The sequence below is a fragment of the Dryobates pubescens genome, chromosome 11, assembly GCF_014839835.1.
Source record: "Dryobates pubescens isolate bDryPub1 chromosome 11, bDryPub1.pri, whole genome shotgun sequence".
In the NCBI taxonomy this organism is placed as follows: domain Eukaryota; kingdom Metazoa; phylum Chordata; class Aves; order Piciformes; family Picidae; genus Dryobates; species Dryobates pubescens.
Window position 1 is genome coordinate 28399905 of NC_071622.1, and position 14577 is coordinate 28414481.

The 14577-nt window shown below is 46.3% G+C and overlaps 1 protein-coding gene across 2 annotated transcripts in view; it reads right to left on the reverse strand.

Moving 5' to 3' along the window:
- RAVER2 (ribonucleoprotein, PTB binding 2) overlaps nucleotides 1-14577 on the reverse strand; it is a 44133-nt gene that overhangs the window by 2641 nt on the left and 26915 nt on the right. Inside the window, exons 7-11 of one of the 2 annotated variants that reach the window (XM_054165407.1) lie at nucleotides 10862-10966; nucleotides 10562-10673; nucleotides 9058-9284; nucleotides 7080-7191; nucleotides 5915-6060 (exon numbers count right to left, since the gene is read on the reverse strand). In XM_054165407.1, coding sequence (XP_054021382.1) covers nucleotides 5915-6060; nucleotides 7080-7191; nucleotides 9058-9284; nucleotides 10562-10673; nucleotides 10862-10966 — 702 coding nt within the window. Of the gene's footprint in view, nucleotides 1-5914; nucleotides 6061-7079; nucleotides 7192-9057; nucleotides 9288-10561; nucleotides 10674-10861; nucleotides 10967-14577 lie in introns of both variants that reach the window. The other variant, XM_054165406.1, reaches the window with a different exon arrangement.

The following is a 14577-nucleotide window of genomic DNA, read 5'->3' on the forward strand; positions in this document are numbered from 1 at the left end:
GGCAAGTCAGATGTTGAAGGACTTGGTTTCCAGCCATGCCAAAGCGGGGCTGTGCTGTGGATTAGGGGTGGCCATCTGTCACTTGCAGACATGAGTTCAGATGTGGTACCAAGGTGAAGGAGAAAGCAGCAATGGTTCTTCAAGCAAAACCTCAGTGCAACACACAAAGTCCTGAGGGCGCGAGAGGAGGGTTTCTGGTGAGGGCACAGGTGACCTAAAACTGCACCCCCCCCAAAGGCTCCTTGGGGTATGCAAGGCTCAGGTTCAGCTCCTCCGAGATCCATCAGAGCACCATCCATGCACAAGAGCCCATCACCCTCATCAATGTTTCTTGATCACTTCTTCCTTTCCCCTATTGTGCCACTAATTTATCTTTGTAATAAGATGGAAGCATCGGCCCTGTAACAACCACCTGGATCTGCTCAACTACACCAAGTGTCCTAGATCAGAAGATTGGGGGTGGGGGTTCACATTGGAGTACTTCAGAAACCTTCACATGTTCACAAACAGGGACATCATTTCCTTCACTCAATCAGAACAGCTGAGCTGACCAAATGTTCCTGAGCCCAACTCATCCCAGAAGATCTCAGTAGCAGAGAAGTTGAGCACTGACAACTCACATTACCCCCAGTGAAGTCCAACTTCATTTCAGCACTTGTTACCCGCAACAGGCCCTTGCTTGGAGGAAAGAGTGTTCCTCCCTGTCCCCACTTCTGACAGCCACAGGGATGTCACATGTGTACTGTGACCCTCCACTACGTCCTGGCTCACACAGCAGAGTGCAGCATCACCACTGTGGGCTTCATACAGACCTCCAGTCCTGCTCTTTCTGAACCTCTGGAATGCAGCTCACAGAAGCAGGAGAAAAAGGTCATAGGGTTAAAACAAGTGCACCCACACAGGCACACACTGAAGTGGTACAGAGTCTGTGTGTCCTTTGCACCAAGATTTAGCTTTCTCCTTCCAGGGAAGAGCAAAGGACCTCCCTATGGAGGCAAACTCCTTCTATTTGATCTATGCCAAGGGACCAACCACTCTCTTTCTGCCTTTTATGGCATCTGGCATCAAGACAAACTTCTGAGCAAGCTGTTCAATGTCAGCTCCACACACAAACCTTCCTCTTGAGGTGGAGATAACTAAAGCTCAAATCAAACCCCAGACTATCTCCTTCTCCTGTTACAATGTCACTCATTTCCAGTCACATCCAAGCTGTCAGGAACCTGACACAGCCACACACAGCTGGAGACTTCACAGCTCATGCCAATGGCCTTGGCCAGCTTTATCCTAAGACATGTCAAAGCCAGTTCCTTGTCTCCTATCCAGAAGTAATGAATTGCTACAGCTGTGTGTTCTCCTCCTCTGGAGAGATTCCAAACCCACCTGGACATTGTAATCCTAGGCACCTCTGGGTGACCCTGCTTTAGCAGCAAGGGTGGACTAGATCTCCAAAGGTCCTCCACCACACTGGCTCCTTCTAAACCTCCTCCAAAACCCAGGCACGTCATGCCAAGTCTGGATGCCAGAACATCATGTGCTGAATCCTGCTGCTTGCCTCCATGCAGCAAAGGGCTTTAAAGTCGTGATGGAGGAGAGCCATGCAGGAAGCTCATAAGTTCCCCCAGATGCCACTGCTGATTTCAGTTGTGGCTGCTCTCACCCTCCTGAACATCATGCATAGGGCCACAAGCTGGGCTGGAGAGCCAGCTCAGCATCCCTCTAGCAGCAGTTGGGGAGATCATCATCTCTCTCATGGCTAGAGCTGGACTTGCAAAGTCAGAAGCTCAACAATCTGGCTGTTACGGTCTAACCAGGAGCAATGTGGTTTACTTACAACACAACAGCATGAGGTTCTCAGGATTTCTGAGGTACTTGGAAAATGAGAAGTCATCTTTTGTTCAGACTGAGCAAAGCTTTTAACCTCCCTGTCTTGGTCTGTATTAAACTAGCCTCCTGCTAGGTCAGACTTGAGCTGGTCCTGGTGGCTCCCACAGCATTTGCCCATCCCTCCCACTTCTTTTGCTGATGAAAACTGTCTACACAGTGCAGCAGATGAAGGAAGCTTTGCTCAATCAGTCTGGCTGTAGTAAGTTCTATCTGATGTCTCTTACAATTTCAGATTTTAAACTGGTTCTCTTCCAGTTAAGGCTACTTGCAAAGTGGAGGCTGTAGGTAACTTGGACCCTGCCTTGACTTCTAACGCCACTTCAGAGGTCTTATCCCAGTGGCACTCACTGCAAAACCTCTACGAGCAGGATGCATTCCCCCCCTCCTTTGTTCACTTCCTGCTGTGTCTCCTTCGTGGGGATTTTGCACATCCACCCTCACAAACACCATCTCTCCACAAGGTTTAGCTCACAAACACCCAGCCTCTCTTTGCCTAGGGGTTTTGGTTGTTTGTGGGCACTGAGGAGCATTGATCTCCAGGGTGCTGCAGGGCTCTGAGGGGGTCTGGCACTGGCTCACCTTGCTCAACCACTGCTTTTATTTATCACATCCACCAGAACTGTGAGTGGTCCTGAGGGGCAGCTCAGGATGCTGAGGAGCTGTGGTGGAAAAGCTCTGCTTTGTCTTGTGGGACCGAAGTCCACTCGGTGGCAGCACAAGACAAATAAGAAGTGCTTCCACTAGCCGCTGGATCAGGCTGGATCTCTCCTCTCACCTTCTGTAATGGGCTTTGTGGAGGAAGCTGCAAGCTGCCTGGCTGGTGTGATCCCTGGGCTCCACTGTAAAGTGTTGGCATGACCTGCAAGCAGGTCCTGTAGTCTGGGTAAGGTCCACCTGTTGACTCCTAGATGCAGAAGGGGATCCATCATCAACCAGAAGTTGAAAGGAAATGGTATAATTAATAGTTTTTCAGTTGATAAAGCAACGGGCACTCAGCAGGAATGAAAATCTCTGAGTCACAGTTGCTAGGAGGAGCATGCAGTGCACAGCAGCTCAGGCATGCAGCAATTTCTGGAGTCAGATGGAGGATTTGAAGGATATTTACTGGATTTAATTCCTTACAGTGTTTCTCACTGGTCACTGAAATCTCAGGCTGTGGAATGGAGTGATCCTTTCCTGGTGAGACACTGGAACAGGTTGCCCAGGGGAAGGTCGTGGATGTCCCCTCCCTGGAGCTGTTCAAGGCCAGGTTGGATGAAGCCTTGAGCAGCCTACTCTAGTGGGAGGTGTCCCTGCCCATTTTGGGGAGGTTGGAATTAGATGATCTTTAAGGCCCCCTCCAACCCAATCCACTCTCTGATTCTATGGGAAACAAGGTTGTGGTGTGCTCTTTCTTGGCAGGAGTATTTTGACTGCAGGATTTTAGGGAGGAATATTTATGCCAGACACAATCAAAAGCGTGAGTATGAGTCCTGGAGGGACTGCCCTGCAGAAGGTGACCATACAGTGCCACTCCCCCCACACTCTCCAGCCCCTTATTTCTGCAGAACAAATGGCAGCGGCCACTCCCAACAAACAAAGCAGGTGTCTGGAGTCCAAAAGCACCTTCACAGCTGATGGGTGAAACAGCCAATGGAGACAGGAAGAGAATAAAAGGATTTCTCACCTCAGAGGCTTCATTTTCAAAGTCATCAACTCTTGCCTGGGTAGAGTTATATGCCTGAGCATAATGCTGATACCACTGCTGAACAGCCTCCTATAGAGGAGGGAAAAAAACCTCTTCCCATTAGCTGTCTTACTATGATGGCTTTAAATGACAACATTTCTTAGGGCCTTGCAGGACCTGACAGGGACTAAAAGACAAAACTCTCCCTGAAGCATCAAAACATGTTTGACACCAGTGATAAAGCTCAAACCAAACCTTGAAAACTACATGAAGTGCTTCAAAAGACACCCAAGGCACCACTGCCTTGGCTGCAGACACAAGCACAGTGGAATGTGAGGAATGGAAGGAAGGATACAAGTGTAGCTTGGGAGGTGGTAGATTCACCATCCTTGGAGGTGTTCAAGAAACGTGTGGCCATGGCACTTTGGGACATGGTTTCATGGCCATGGTGGTCTTAGGGTGATGTTTGCACTTGATGGTCTTGGAGGTCTCTTCCAACCAAAACAATTCTATGGTTATATGAATGTGACATGTGGCACCTCTGCACCTGAGTGACACCATTTGAGTCCTTCATGTTATTAAAGACACATTAAACTCTCTCATCCTACACCACCAGTGATTATTATTTTTTTGAAAGTATTGTAAAGAACTGGGGTTAGGAACCAGTTCCAGGAGACATCAAAATGGATGTAAAGTCACTGCTCAAACACAATATTCAACACTACCTTAGTGCTTACATGAACCACACAGCACAACATCCACAAGACATCACTCTTGCTTCCCTAACCCACAGCTCTCACCAGATCTGACCCAAGTAGGAGATGGGTCTGGTTCCTGGCAAAGCTCCCTCCTGCAGCAACCATCATGCAGAAAACCCACCCCCTCCACTCCTCCCTGGCCAAACTAAGACCTCCCTAAATACAAAACCATCCCTGTGCCCACCCATGCATCCCACTGTCTGTCCTCCAGACTCAACTAACTCTCCTAACAGCCCTGCTCTATCTCAGGAGGCTTGGAGCAACGCAGATTTCCATGCCAGCAACCCAGGAGAGGAGAGCACAATTAGTTTCTGTCTCCCTGCAGTGGGAGGAGAGAGCAGGCAACACTGGGGAGGAAATGGTGATGGGGACAGGACAGGAGGAGACCTACAGCAGAACCAGGGTGGGGGTGTCAGTGCAGACCCAGGACTTTCATACTGATAACATGAGGGCACTACAATCCAGTCTTCATATTTGATCCCTAAACCATTCTATCTCTCCACAGACTAGTGACAGCCAATGAACACAGGGAAATGTTCTTTCTGAGTGCCCTGATGGCTGTGAAGCTTGCTCTCAGTACTGCAACACTCTCCAGCCCTCCACCTTAAAACCCATGCTCTGATCAGCCAGGGAGGCATGGGTGAAGGAATCGCATGCAGAGAAACCAGCTGGCACAGACTGCAAACACTCCCCAAGCCACACAGGAACTTCTGGTAGACAGAACACCCTCTTCTCTGGGATCTAGCCAAGGGTCAGGAAAAGCTGAAAACTTCTTGTGAAGAGAAAGAGGAAAACTTCATGGTTTTGAAGACAGACAAAAGCCATGTCAGAAGTTGTAAGAGAGTAATTTTTCAGCTGGCTGCACTGAGTTCAGGTTCTCAAGAAGCAATCTTTTCACAGTTGCAACACTGCAGCAGGGAATGTCTGAAGGCTTTTTTTTGATTGGCATTAGATGTACTTTGTGCTAAATCTATTCTGTACACTGAAAGAGAGGAACTCTCAGGAAAAAACTTACAAGGTTCAGCCTGAAGAAAAGGATAGAGTTTGATAGGAAAGCCTAGGAACTGCTGAAGAGTGGTCCATGTTGTTGGGCAATGCAGTTCAACTCCACGCAGAGCTATCAGACTACATCAGGCCACCCCGCCTCAAAGAAGTCTTATAGGAAGGATGGAGACAATATTTTGAGCAGGGCCTGCTCTGACAGGACCACAGGTGATGGTTTGAACTACAACAGGGGAGACTTAGCCTAGGTAGAAGGAAGAAATGTTATACACTGAAGGTGGTGAGACACTGGCCCAGGTTGCCCAGAGAGGTAATAGAAGCTACATCCCTGGAACCATTTCAGGTCAGGCTGGCTAGGGTTCTGAGCAACCTGCTGTAGTTGCAAATGTCCCTGCTGACTGTAGGGGGGGGTGGACTAGGTGGCCTTTAAAGGTGCCTTCCAACCTAAAACATTCTGTGTGTTACAATAAGTGCACTAAGAGTACACAGAGAAAACCAACGAGCAGCCCAGGGAGGGCTCTCTGAGCTCCTATCTGCCAAAAATCCTGGTACCAGAGCTCTGAACAAACCAGGCTTCAGAAGAAAGTGCTACAAAACAACATACCTGGGAGCACTCCCCATGATGTTGAGAGTAATTAAAATAGTTTTCCACTCCATGTTGTGATGTAGGTCCCTGAGACACAGCAGCATCCACAATGTTGTTCGAAAGGCCGCTCTGCTGCGGTGGGCTGGAGGCTTTGCTGGCGATTGCTGCTTGGAACACAACAAATACAGGGCTGGCATTAACTGCATAGCTTCAGTGGCAACCTTCTTTGGCAGTCTCCTTGGACTACAAGAGAAATTTGCTACTTGACATTAGGCTGTGCTCAAAATTAACCTGTGCTACTAATAACTGAAAGGCTTTCTAGAAGTTTGTCCCTGTCAGTGACCCCATTATTTACTGAGGTGGTGAGACCACACCTTGAGCACAGCCTAATGGGCAGTGAAGCTGATGAAGGGTCTAGAGCACAAGGCTTGTGAGGGTCAGCTGAGGGAATTGGGGTTGTTCAGCCTGGAGAAAAAGGAGGCTTAGGGGAGACCTTGTGGCTCTCTGCAACTTTCTGAAAGGAGGATGGAACCAGGTGGGGGTTGGTCTCTTCTCCCAAGGAACAAGGGACACGACAAGAGGAACTGGCCTCAAGTTGCACCAGGGGAGGTTTAGGTTGGACATGAAGAACAATTTCTTCCCTGAAAGAATTGTCAATCCCCGGAAGAGGCTGCCCAGGGCAGTGGTGGAGTCCCCATCCCTGGAGTGGTTTCACAGCTGTGTAGATGTGTTGCTGAGGGACATGGTTTAGTGGTAGCCATGGATTGATGAGTTAATGGTTGAACTCAATGATTTTAAAGTTCTCTTCCAGCCTAAACAATTCTATGATTAACTCTGAAGATTTCCTCTCCCCAGATACAATGTTGATTCTGAGGATAGATTACATCACAATCTTAAGGCAGCTTAAGATATAAAGATAAATGTGGTCACTGGAATTCCCTGGCAAACACAACCATCACTTGTCACACCCTGGTCAAGGAACCCTGACCCACGGGGCATTGGGACAGGCTGCCCAAGGGAGGCAGTGGAGCCACCGTCCCTGGAGGCGTTCAAGAAACGTGCGGCCATGGCACTCTGGGACATGGTTTAATGGCCATGGTGATGTTGGGTTGATGGTTGGACTTGATGATCTTAGAGCTCTTTTGCAACCAAAACAATTCTATGATTCTGTAAGTTTGCTTACCTGGAAGACACAAACCAGGCAACACACTTGCCAAATTCAAGTAGGGGTTGGTGCTAAGACGTATTTCTTTTGGTGGCTCTCCCAGCAGTGAAGTCTGCTTTTTCAAGGGAGTCTGTAAAAGAAGGGGACAGGTCAGTGTGCGCTGCACTTGGACACTCTTTGCCAGAAAGCAGGGTAAATGTCCCTGCAGGAGTCTGAAAAAAGCTGAGCCCTATGGAATGCCACAGGAAAACTGATCTATTTGGGACAGCTATCCAGACACCATGCCTTTATGTTCTGGTGGCCAGAGGGGTTTGTATGAACCTTTCTCTTCAGGTTGTAAGGTACTAAAGGACATTTTAAAAAAATCAAACAAACAAAACTTTTTACAGTCAAGTAAATGAACAATAACCACATGAATGACCCCAGATGCAAGGTGTTAGCATTAAGTGAACTCTTCTCACTCAGAGTCACAAGCAAATGAAGGAGAAATCAGCCCTGAAGATATGACCCTGTCTGAGATCTGCCACTATAACACAGCTTTGAGAAATTATTGTCCCCCTGTATGTGGCACTGGTGAATCCACATCTTGAATACTGCCTTTAGTTTTAGGCCACTCACTCCAAAAAGGACATTGAGATACTGCAGCAGGTCCAGAGAAGGGCAACAAAGCTCATGAAGGGTCTGGAGAACACATCTGGTGAGGAGCAGCTGAGGGAACTAGGGTTGCTCAGCCTGGAGAAAAGGAGGCTGAGGGGAGACCTTCTGGCTCTCTGCAACTCCTTGAGAGGAGGTTGAACCAGGTGGGGATTGGTCTCTTCTCCACAGGAACAAGTGACAGGACAAGAGGAAACAGCCTCAAGTTGCACCAGATGAGGTTTAGGTTGGACAAGAGGAACAATTTCTTCCCCACAAGGGTTGTCAAGGCCTGATGCAGGCTGATCAGGGAGGTGGTGGAGTCCACATTCTTTACGGAAATTGAGGCCACTTCCCCTTCTCTTGATGCAGGAAGAGAAACAATCTACCAGGGCTTCAAAAAAGAGCCCTTCCTGGTAAACAGGATTCATAGAAAATAATTGATTTTTCAGACTGCTCATGGTTTAATTGCATTTCCTTTTTACTGAATGAAATGCTGAAATAAAACACTGGCTTTACATATGTATATCCATACATCCTATGCATTTTATCCACGTGGGTCTATATACAGGTCAAACTCTACTTCCTTACAGTAAAAACTGATGTAAAGAATGAAAAGCATACCTCCTGAAGTAGGACTAAATCTACCCAAGCTAAGAAAGGCAACCACCAATATTGGAGATATCGGATCACTTCAATTGACTCAGAATATATGCCATGAAAACACAGATCTGAGCTGAATTAACAACAGGTTTCCAAGTAAATGTCAAAGTATTTACATAGATTACAAGAAAATTAAATCTGTTCATGACCATTCTGGTTCAATCTAAATCCCATCTCATCAAGCCTCCCATCCCCTGCCTTCAAAAGAATAAATGTTAAAACTGGTAAGAGACTAAGAAAATGTCAGCTATGGCTAAGAGGGTATGGATTAAGAATGGAAAAATTAAATACAAATATATATACACACCAAGAGGAAACCCAAAGGCCTTACATACCACCAGAACTGCTCTTGATTAGGCACAAAATTCCACCACAAGTTCAGTTTTCAGTCTTTGCCCTGGAGATAATTTCATCATCAAATACTATGAGAGGCACAGACATGGGGAAAAAGAAAAGACCCCCTCCAGCACAGTAAAAAGAGTCCGTTGTGAATTCATTTGGACCACCAAAGAGCATTATTGTTCTCTCCCTATTATTCATAACTGCAATGACCTTAAAATGTCTCATGGATGAGCCTGTGATCTAGCACATTCTAGAGTGGAGAACTACAAGAAGCAGTTAACTCTTCCACGTTGAAATACCGACGCAACCCAAGCACAAGAGCAAAACAAGGAGGAGATCTGCGCTCCAAGTTCCTTACCCCCAAACTGATCTCAGTGCTTTTCAGTGGGTTCTGTTTGGCCTGGCCAGCCCGCAAAGCTCCTGCAGGAAGGTTTGTCAGGGTCTGATGGTAAGGCTGGGATGCCGGCACCACGGCTTCGGGAGTCGCCTGTTTCTCCGGAGCGTTGTTTTGCCCTGGCAGAGCTTGTCCAACAATGTGCTGACTGGGGAAGAATGGCAGCATGCCCATCCCTGCTGCTGCGGCTGCTGCTGTTGGAATTGGAGGCAGATTAGATGCTGCAGTCGACCATAAACGGAGAAACTTTGCTGTTAGACAAGATTTATCGGTAGGTTTTGTTTGTGGCTTTTACTAAGTGATGAGAAAAACATTGAGAGGTCTGGTTTGCAGCTCGCCCGAACACTGCATTCTGGTGATAGTTTTTATTCTTTTACCCTCCCAGGAGCAAACAAATCCACTTAAAGCTAATATAACAGAGGAAAGCCCTGACTCTTAAACATTCACTGAGGTAAGAAGTGTGCAGTGTGCTCAGGTGGCCAAGAAGGCCAACAGGATCCTGGCCTGGATCAGCAAGACTGTGACCAGCAGGAGCATGGAAGTGATTGTGCCCATGTACTGGGCACTGGTGAGGCCACACCTTGAATCCTGGGTTCAGTTTTGGGCCCTTCACTCCAAGAAGGACTTTGAGGTCCTGGAGTGGGTTCAGAGAAGGGCAGCAAAGCTGGTGAAGAGTCTGAAGAACAGGGCTGGTGAGGAGCAGCTGAGGGAACTGCAGTTGTTTAACCTGGAGAAGAAGAAACTGAGGGGAGACCTCATTGCTCTACAATTCCTTGAAAGGAGGTTGGAGTGGGGTGGAGTCTCTTGTCCCTAGAATCAGGTGATAGAATTAGAGGAAAGGGCCTGAAATTGTGCCAGGGGAGGTTTAGGTTACAGATTAGGAACAATTCCTTTCCTGCAAAAGTGGTCAGGTATTGGAACAGGCTGCCCACAGAGGTGGTGGAGTCACCATCCCTGGAGGTATTCAAGAAAAGTGTGGACATGGCACTGGGGGACATGGTTTAATAGCTGTGGTAAGAAACCCTTCAGGGAATAAGTTTCTAACATCCAACCTAAACCTGCCCTGGTGCAATTTGAGACCATTTTTTCTCATCCTACATATTTCAACTGTATTAAAAATGGCAGTAACTCAGCAAGCAGAACATTTAACACCCTGCAAATATTCAACCAGTGTCACAGTGTACTCTTTGCTCCCTGACAAATAGCCAGGCAACAAGGCAAGATAGTTTGTTTGCTGCTTAAATCAGGTTATAGTTGGTTACCTAGGTAAAGAACTTGTTCCCTTGCCTCACTATGTAGCTAGATACCATGTGTCATTGCCCAGCTCTCTGCCTGCCTCACTGGGTGGTGATAAGGTTCAAAGATGGGACTTTAGCTGAAGTGGGGTGAAATAAGGAGCTGAGCATTTCAGTCTCAACTTCAGGCAGAGCATTTCTACTGATTTGGTATGAAAGAAAAGGTCATTTACACTTAAGAGCTTCTCCACGGGCTCCCATGCCTGAACTCACTGCTGGCATTACCCCTATTCCCAGCACTGTCTGAAGCAGCATCGTTGGAGGTTCTCCCAGCAAACCTGGTTTCTGTAAGGAAGAACAGAAAAGTGTGTGAATGATTCAAATTGTCTGTAGCTATTTCTTAGCACTTGCACATATGGTTCATCTTTTTACAGGTACACTAAACTGTGCAACTACACCAGAAGAACAACGTTATTTTGCTTAGCAGTTATAAGAAGGTTCAAAGAGAGGTGAAGGTGAAGCGATGACCTTACACTGTTAGCCTGGACGTTTTCAACCTTCAGCAGCTGCTGCTGTGGCAGTGGTAGGTGAGCAGGGCTCTGCAGCAGTAAGTTTGATGTGCTCCCTAGAATGGAATTCTGTGAAAGTATTGAAATGTGTTAGTTGCCAGTCACGGAAAACAGCACATTCTTGAATCATTTTCAGATGATACTGCTTCAGGAAACTCCAATCAGTTCCTGAGTTAACACAGCAAAGGAAGATAACTATTTCCTCCACTCACAGAAAGTTCTTTCAAGTTCTTTTAAACTCCCCCCATCCAGCCCTTGTTTTCTCCTCCCCACCAGAAGGACGCTTGCTAATGGCTTTTAAAGGATCAAGAGCACACTCCAAATCCAATCCAGCCTCTACCTCTAAGCCCACAGGGAAAGCTAAACATGTTTGAAGCCTCAGCAGACAGAGGAGATGGGAGAGTTACCCAGAGTGCCAAGAAGAAAGATGAGACACAAGGCCTTCTGGGGGATTATGAGCTCTGTGAATAAGGGCTTTGTTAACATTTGCCTTGTCCTTTGCATTGCAGTCCTGATACACAATCTCCACCACATACCTACACAGTTTACAGGCCTGGGTTGGAACTGGCAGGGTCTTTCCTCCCTTGCTTTACAGTTAGGACACACTATTTTCAAAGAAGAATATCCAGATATGTTTTCCACACCTTTTTAGTGGCAACTACCCACATAAAACTCTATCCCAGAACCATTAAAACCCAGAAATCACAGTGCCTATGGATTGTCAAGGCTTTAAAATATTTGTATTCTTCATTCAAAAAAATTCTGGATCAGTTTGCAACCAGAATTGAGCCATTTAACAACTCTGGGGCCCAACATGCAGATTACTAAGGGTATAGTCAGCATTATATGCTCCATGGAGTAGCACAGTGGCTTAAAGGGAATCTCAAGTCCACTATGGATCACAAAACCACTTTATGATTCATGTTAACTGAACACAGGCTTGAAGCTGCCTTTCTGGCAGCAGCTCCTGAGCATGATTTACCAGGCAAAAAATAGGTTGCTCTACAAACCTTTTTGTAAGCAGTGCAAGAATAGATTTATGGGACAGTGACTGTGTCAAATCACAACCAGCACAGCCTTCTTCATTTATATTTGTTAGCTTCTCTTACATAAAAGACATCACCAAAACAAGGTAATGAGGATGGAGAGCCCCAAAAGAAGACAACTCTCCTGACTCATGTTGTAAATTTTTCAGTCTCCTACAAAACACTTCACAAACACTTTCAAGCAGGTTGTGTCTCTGTATGGCAGCGTCAAATTCCCATGTCTGTCATACCATACAATCATAGAACCACTTGGGTTGGAAGCAGCCTTTAAAGGTCATCTAGTCCGATGCCTCTGTAGTCAGCAGAGACATCTGCAGCTAGAGCAGGTTGCTCAGAGCCCCACACAACCCGACCTGGAATATTGCCAGGGATCTACCACCATCTACCACCTCTCTGGGCAGCCTGGGCCAGTGGTTCACCTCTTCCACAGTGAAGAATTTCTTCCTTCTCACCAGTCTAAATCTCCTTTGAGTTCAAACCATCACCCCTTGTCCTGTCACACAGGCTCTGCTCAAAAGTCTGTCCCCAACTCTGCTCAAAAGTCTGTCCCCAGCTTTCTCATCAGCCCCTTTAAGTCCTGAAAGGCCACCAGAAGGTCTCCCTGGAGCCTTCTCTTCTCCAGGCTGAACAACCTCAACTCTCTCAGCCTGACATCACAGCAGAGGGCTTCCAGCCCCCCCATCATTGCTGTGGCCTCCTCTGGTCCTGCTCCAATAGGTCCATACCTCTGCTGCGCTGAAGGCTCCAGAGCTGGCCCTAGCACTGCAGGCAGGGTCTCAGCAGAGGGGCAGAATCCCCTCCCTCCACCTGCTGCCCTGGGGATTAGCAGGCTCTGGGCTGCAAGTGCACATTGCCAGCTTACATTGAGCTTCTCATTACCCCAAGCCCTTCTCTGCAGGGCTGCTCTCAGTTTGATTTTCTAGACTCAGAAAGGTACAATTCAAACCAGAAAAGTGCCATATCTAAATTAGTTACACATCTGCTATTTTAATTGCCTTAATGATTTCCAGTAGAAATTACCCAGGGCTGTTTATTGTCACCAGTACCAGTCTCTGTACCTTCCAAACTTGTTACATCAAGGAAAATGCATTACTTCAATTGCAAAACATTCGGAAATTCAAGAGTTGGAAAAATCAGGTTGGTTTGAATCCACAGAAGAAAGTCTCTCAGTTAATAAGGTTTTGATAAACTGCTGGATGCCTGAGGAAAACAGGCTTCTGAGAAAGTTTAAAATGCCTTCTTTTGCCACGTGATAATCGTAGCTAAGAGAAATTAAAGCAGCTGAAAGTCAGGCTGCCTCCAGAGATGAAAGATGAGTGGATGAAAACCCCATTTGTTCAAATGCTGAACCTTTTCTTATCAATTATTTTACAATGTGGCACAATCACCCTAAAAATACTACATTACAAAACCCTGACTATGGAATAGCAAAACCAAGATATACAGGAGGCTGAATCTGTGTGTGACTGGGGAGCTGTGGAGAGGAGCCAAAGTTCTGTCTGTTCCTCTAACTTCTGACACCACTGAATTTCAAGACAATAAGAGTAGTGACCTGGCTTTCTGGTTTTAGAGAATAGTCTGAAATAAGTCACTGAAAAAACATAGAATGAATTGGGATAACTAAATAACTGTCAATAAAATTCAGGCTGTTAGATTAGGTTTGGAGCTAATTAAATGGCAGGAAGCTCCCTGGAAGAGAATTAGACCTTGCAAGTCTCTCTAAAGAGAGAACACTAAGTTGTTTAGCTGCAGCACTCTTAAGCCAAAAACCCCTTGGATCATCATCAGTCCCTCTGGTAACTGTGTAAAACATGTCTGTCTCCAGCTGTGAGCAGAAAACACTCACATTGCCTTCCAAGGAAACACAGACTTTCTGGGGCTGCACAGAGAGCAGCAATAATTAAACACACCAATTGAAAATGTCATTTAAATTGAAGCAGTGCAAGCAGGGAAGGATGTTTGGTTTTGGTTTGGGGTTTGGTTTTTTTACATTGTACAGGACAAAAAAACCCCAAAACAACTCATTTGATGGGGCAAAATTAAGGAGCATTTATTCAAAATGAAAATATTCATCTACCAGTTTTGAGCAGGGGAGAAAAAGAAAGAGAGGCTAAATAACCTTAACACAGGGTCCATCCCTGCATATGAACATGGTCTTTTTTAAGACCTAGAAGTCTGTGTTTGCCAAAAGCACAGAGAAAGAAAAAATATTTAAGGGAATTTTATTTTTTTAAATGGATATTTCTGAACCATCAGAAATAGCAGATCAAAGCCATTGATTCCAGTTCCTCACAGGTACTAAGAAAAACCCCATCATGAATACTGAAAAGGCAAATTTTGGCTCCAAGCAGAACTTTCTGACAGAACCTCAATGCAAGGCGGAGGCCAGGCAGGCTGCTGGCCAAGGGAACTGCTGCAGGGAGGAGATCTGCTTGTGGGTGCTACTCTAGCATGTTCTCATCACCAATTTCTAGGGCAAACTCACCAAAAATATCCTTTATAGTATCTCCCAGGAATTCTGGTGTCCATATGGAAGTCCTATCAACTTGACAGTAAATTACAGATACTCTAACAACACTTTAAGCAGCTTATAGCCTTGTGAGGCCTTCTGGATTGCGAAGGGACATCTGCAAA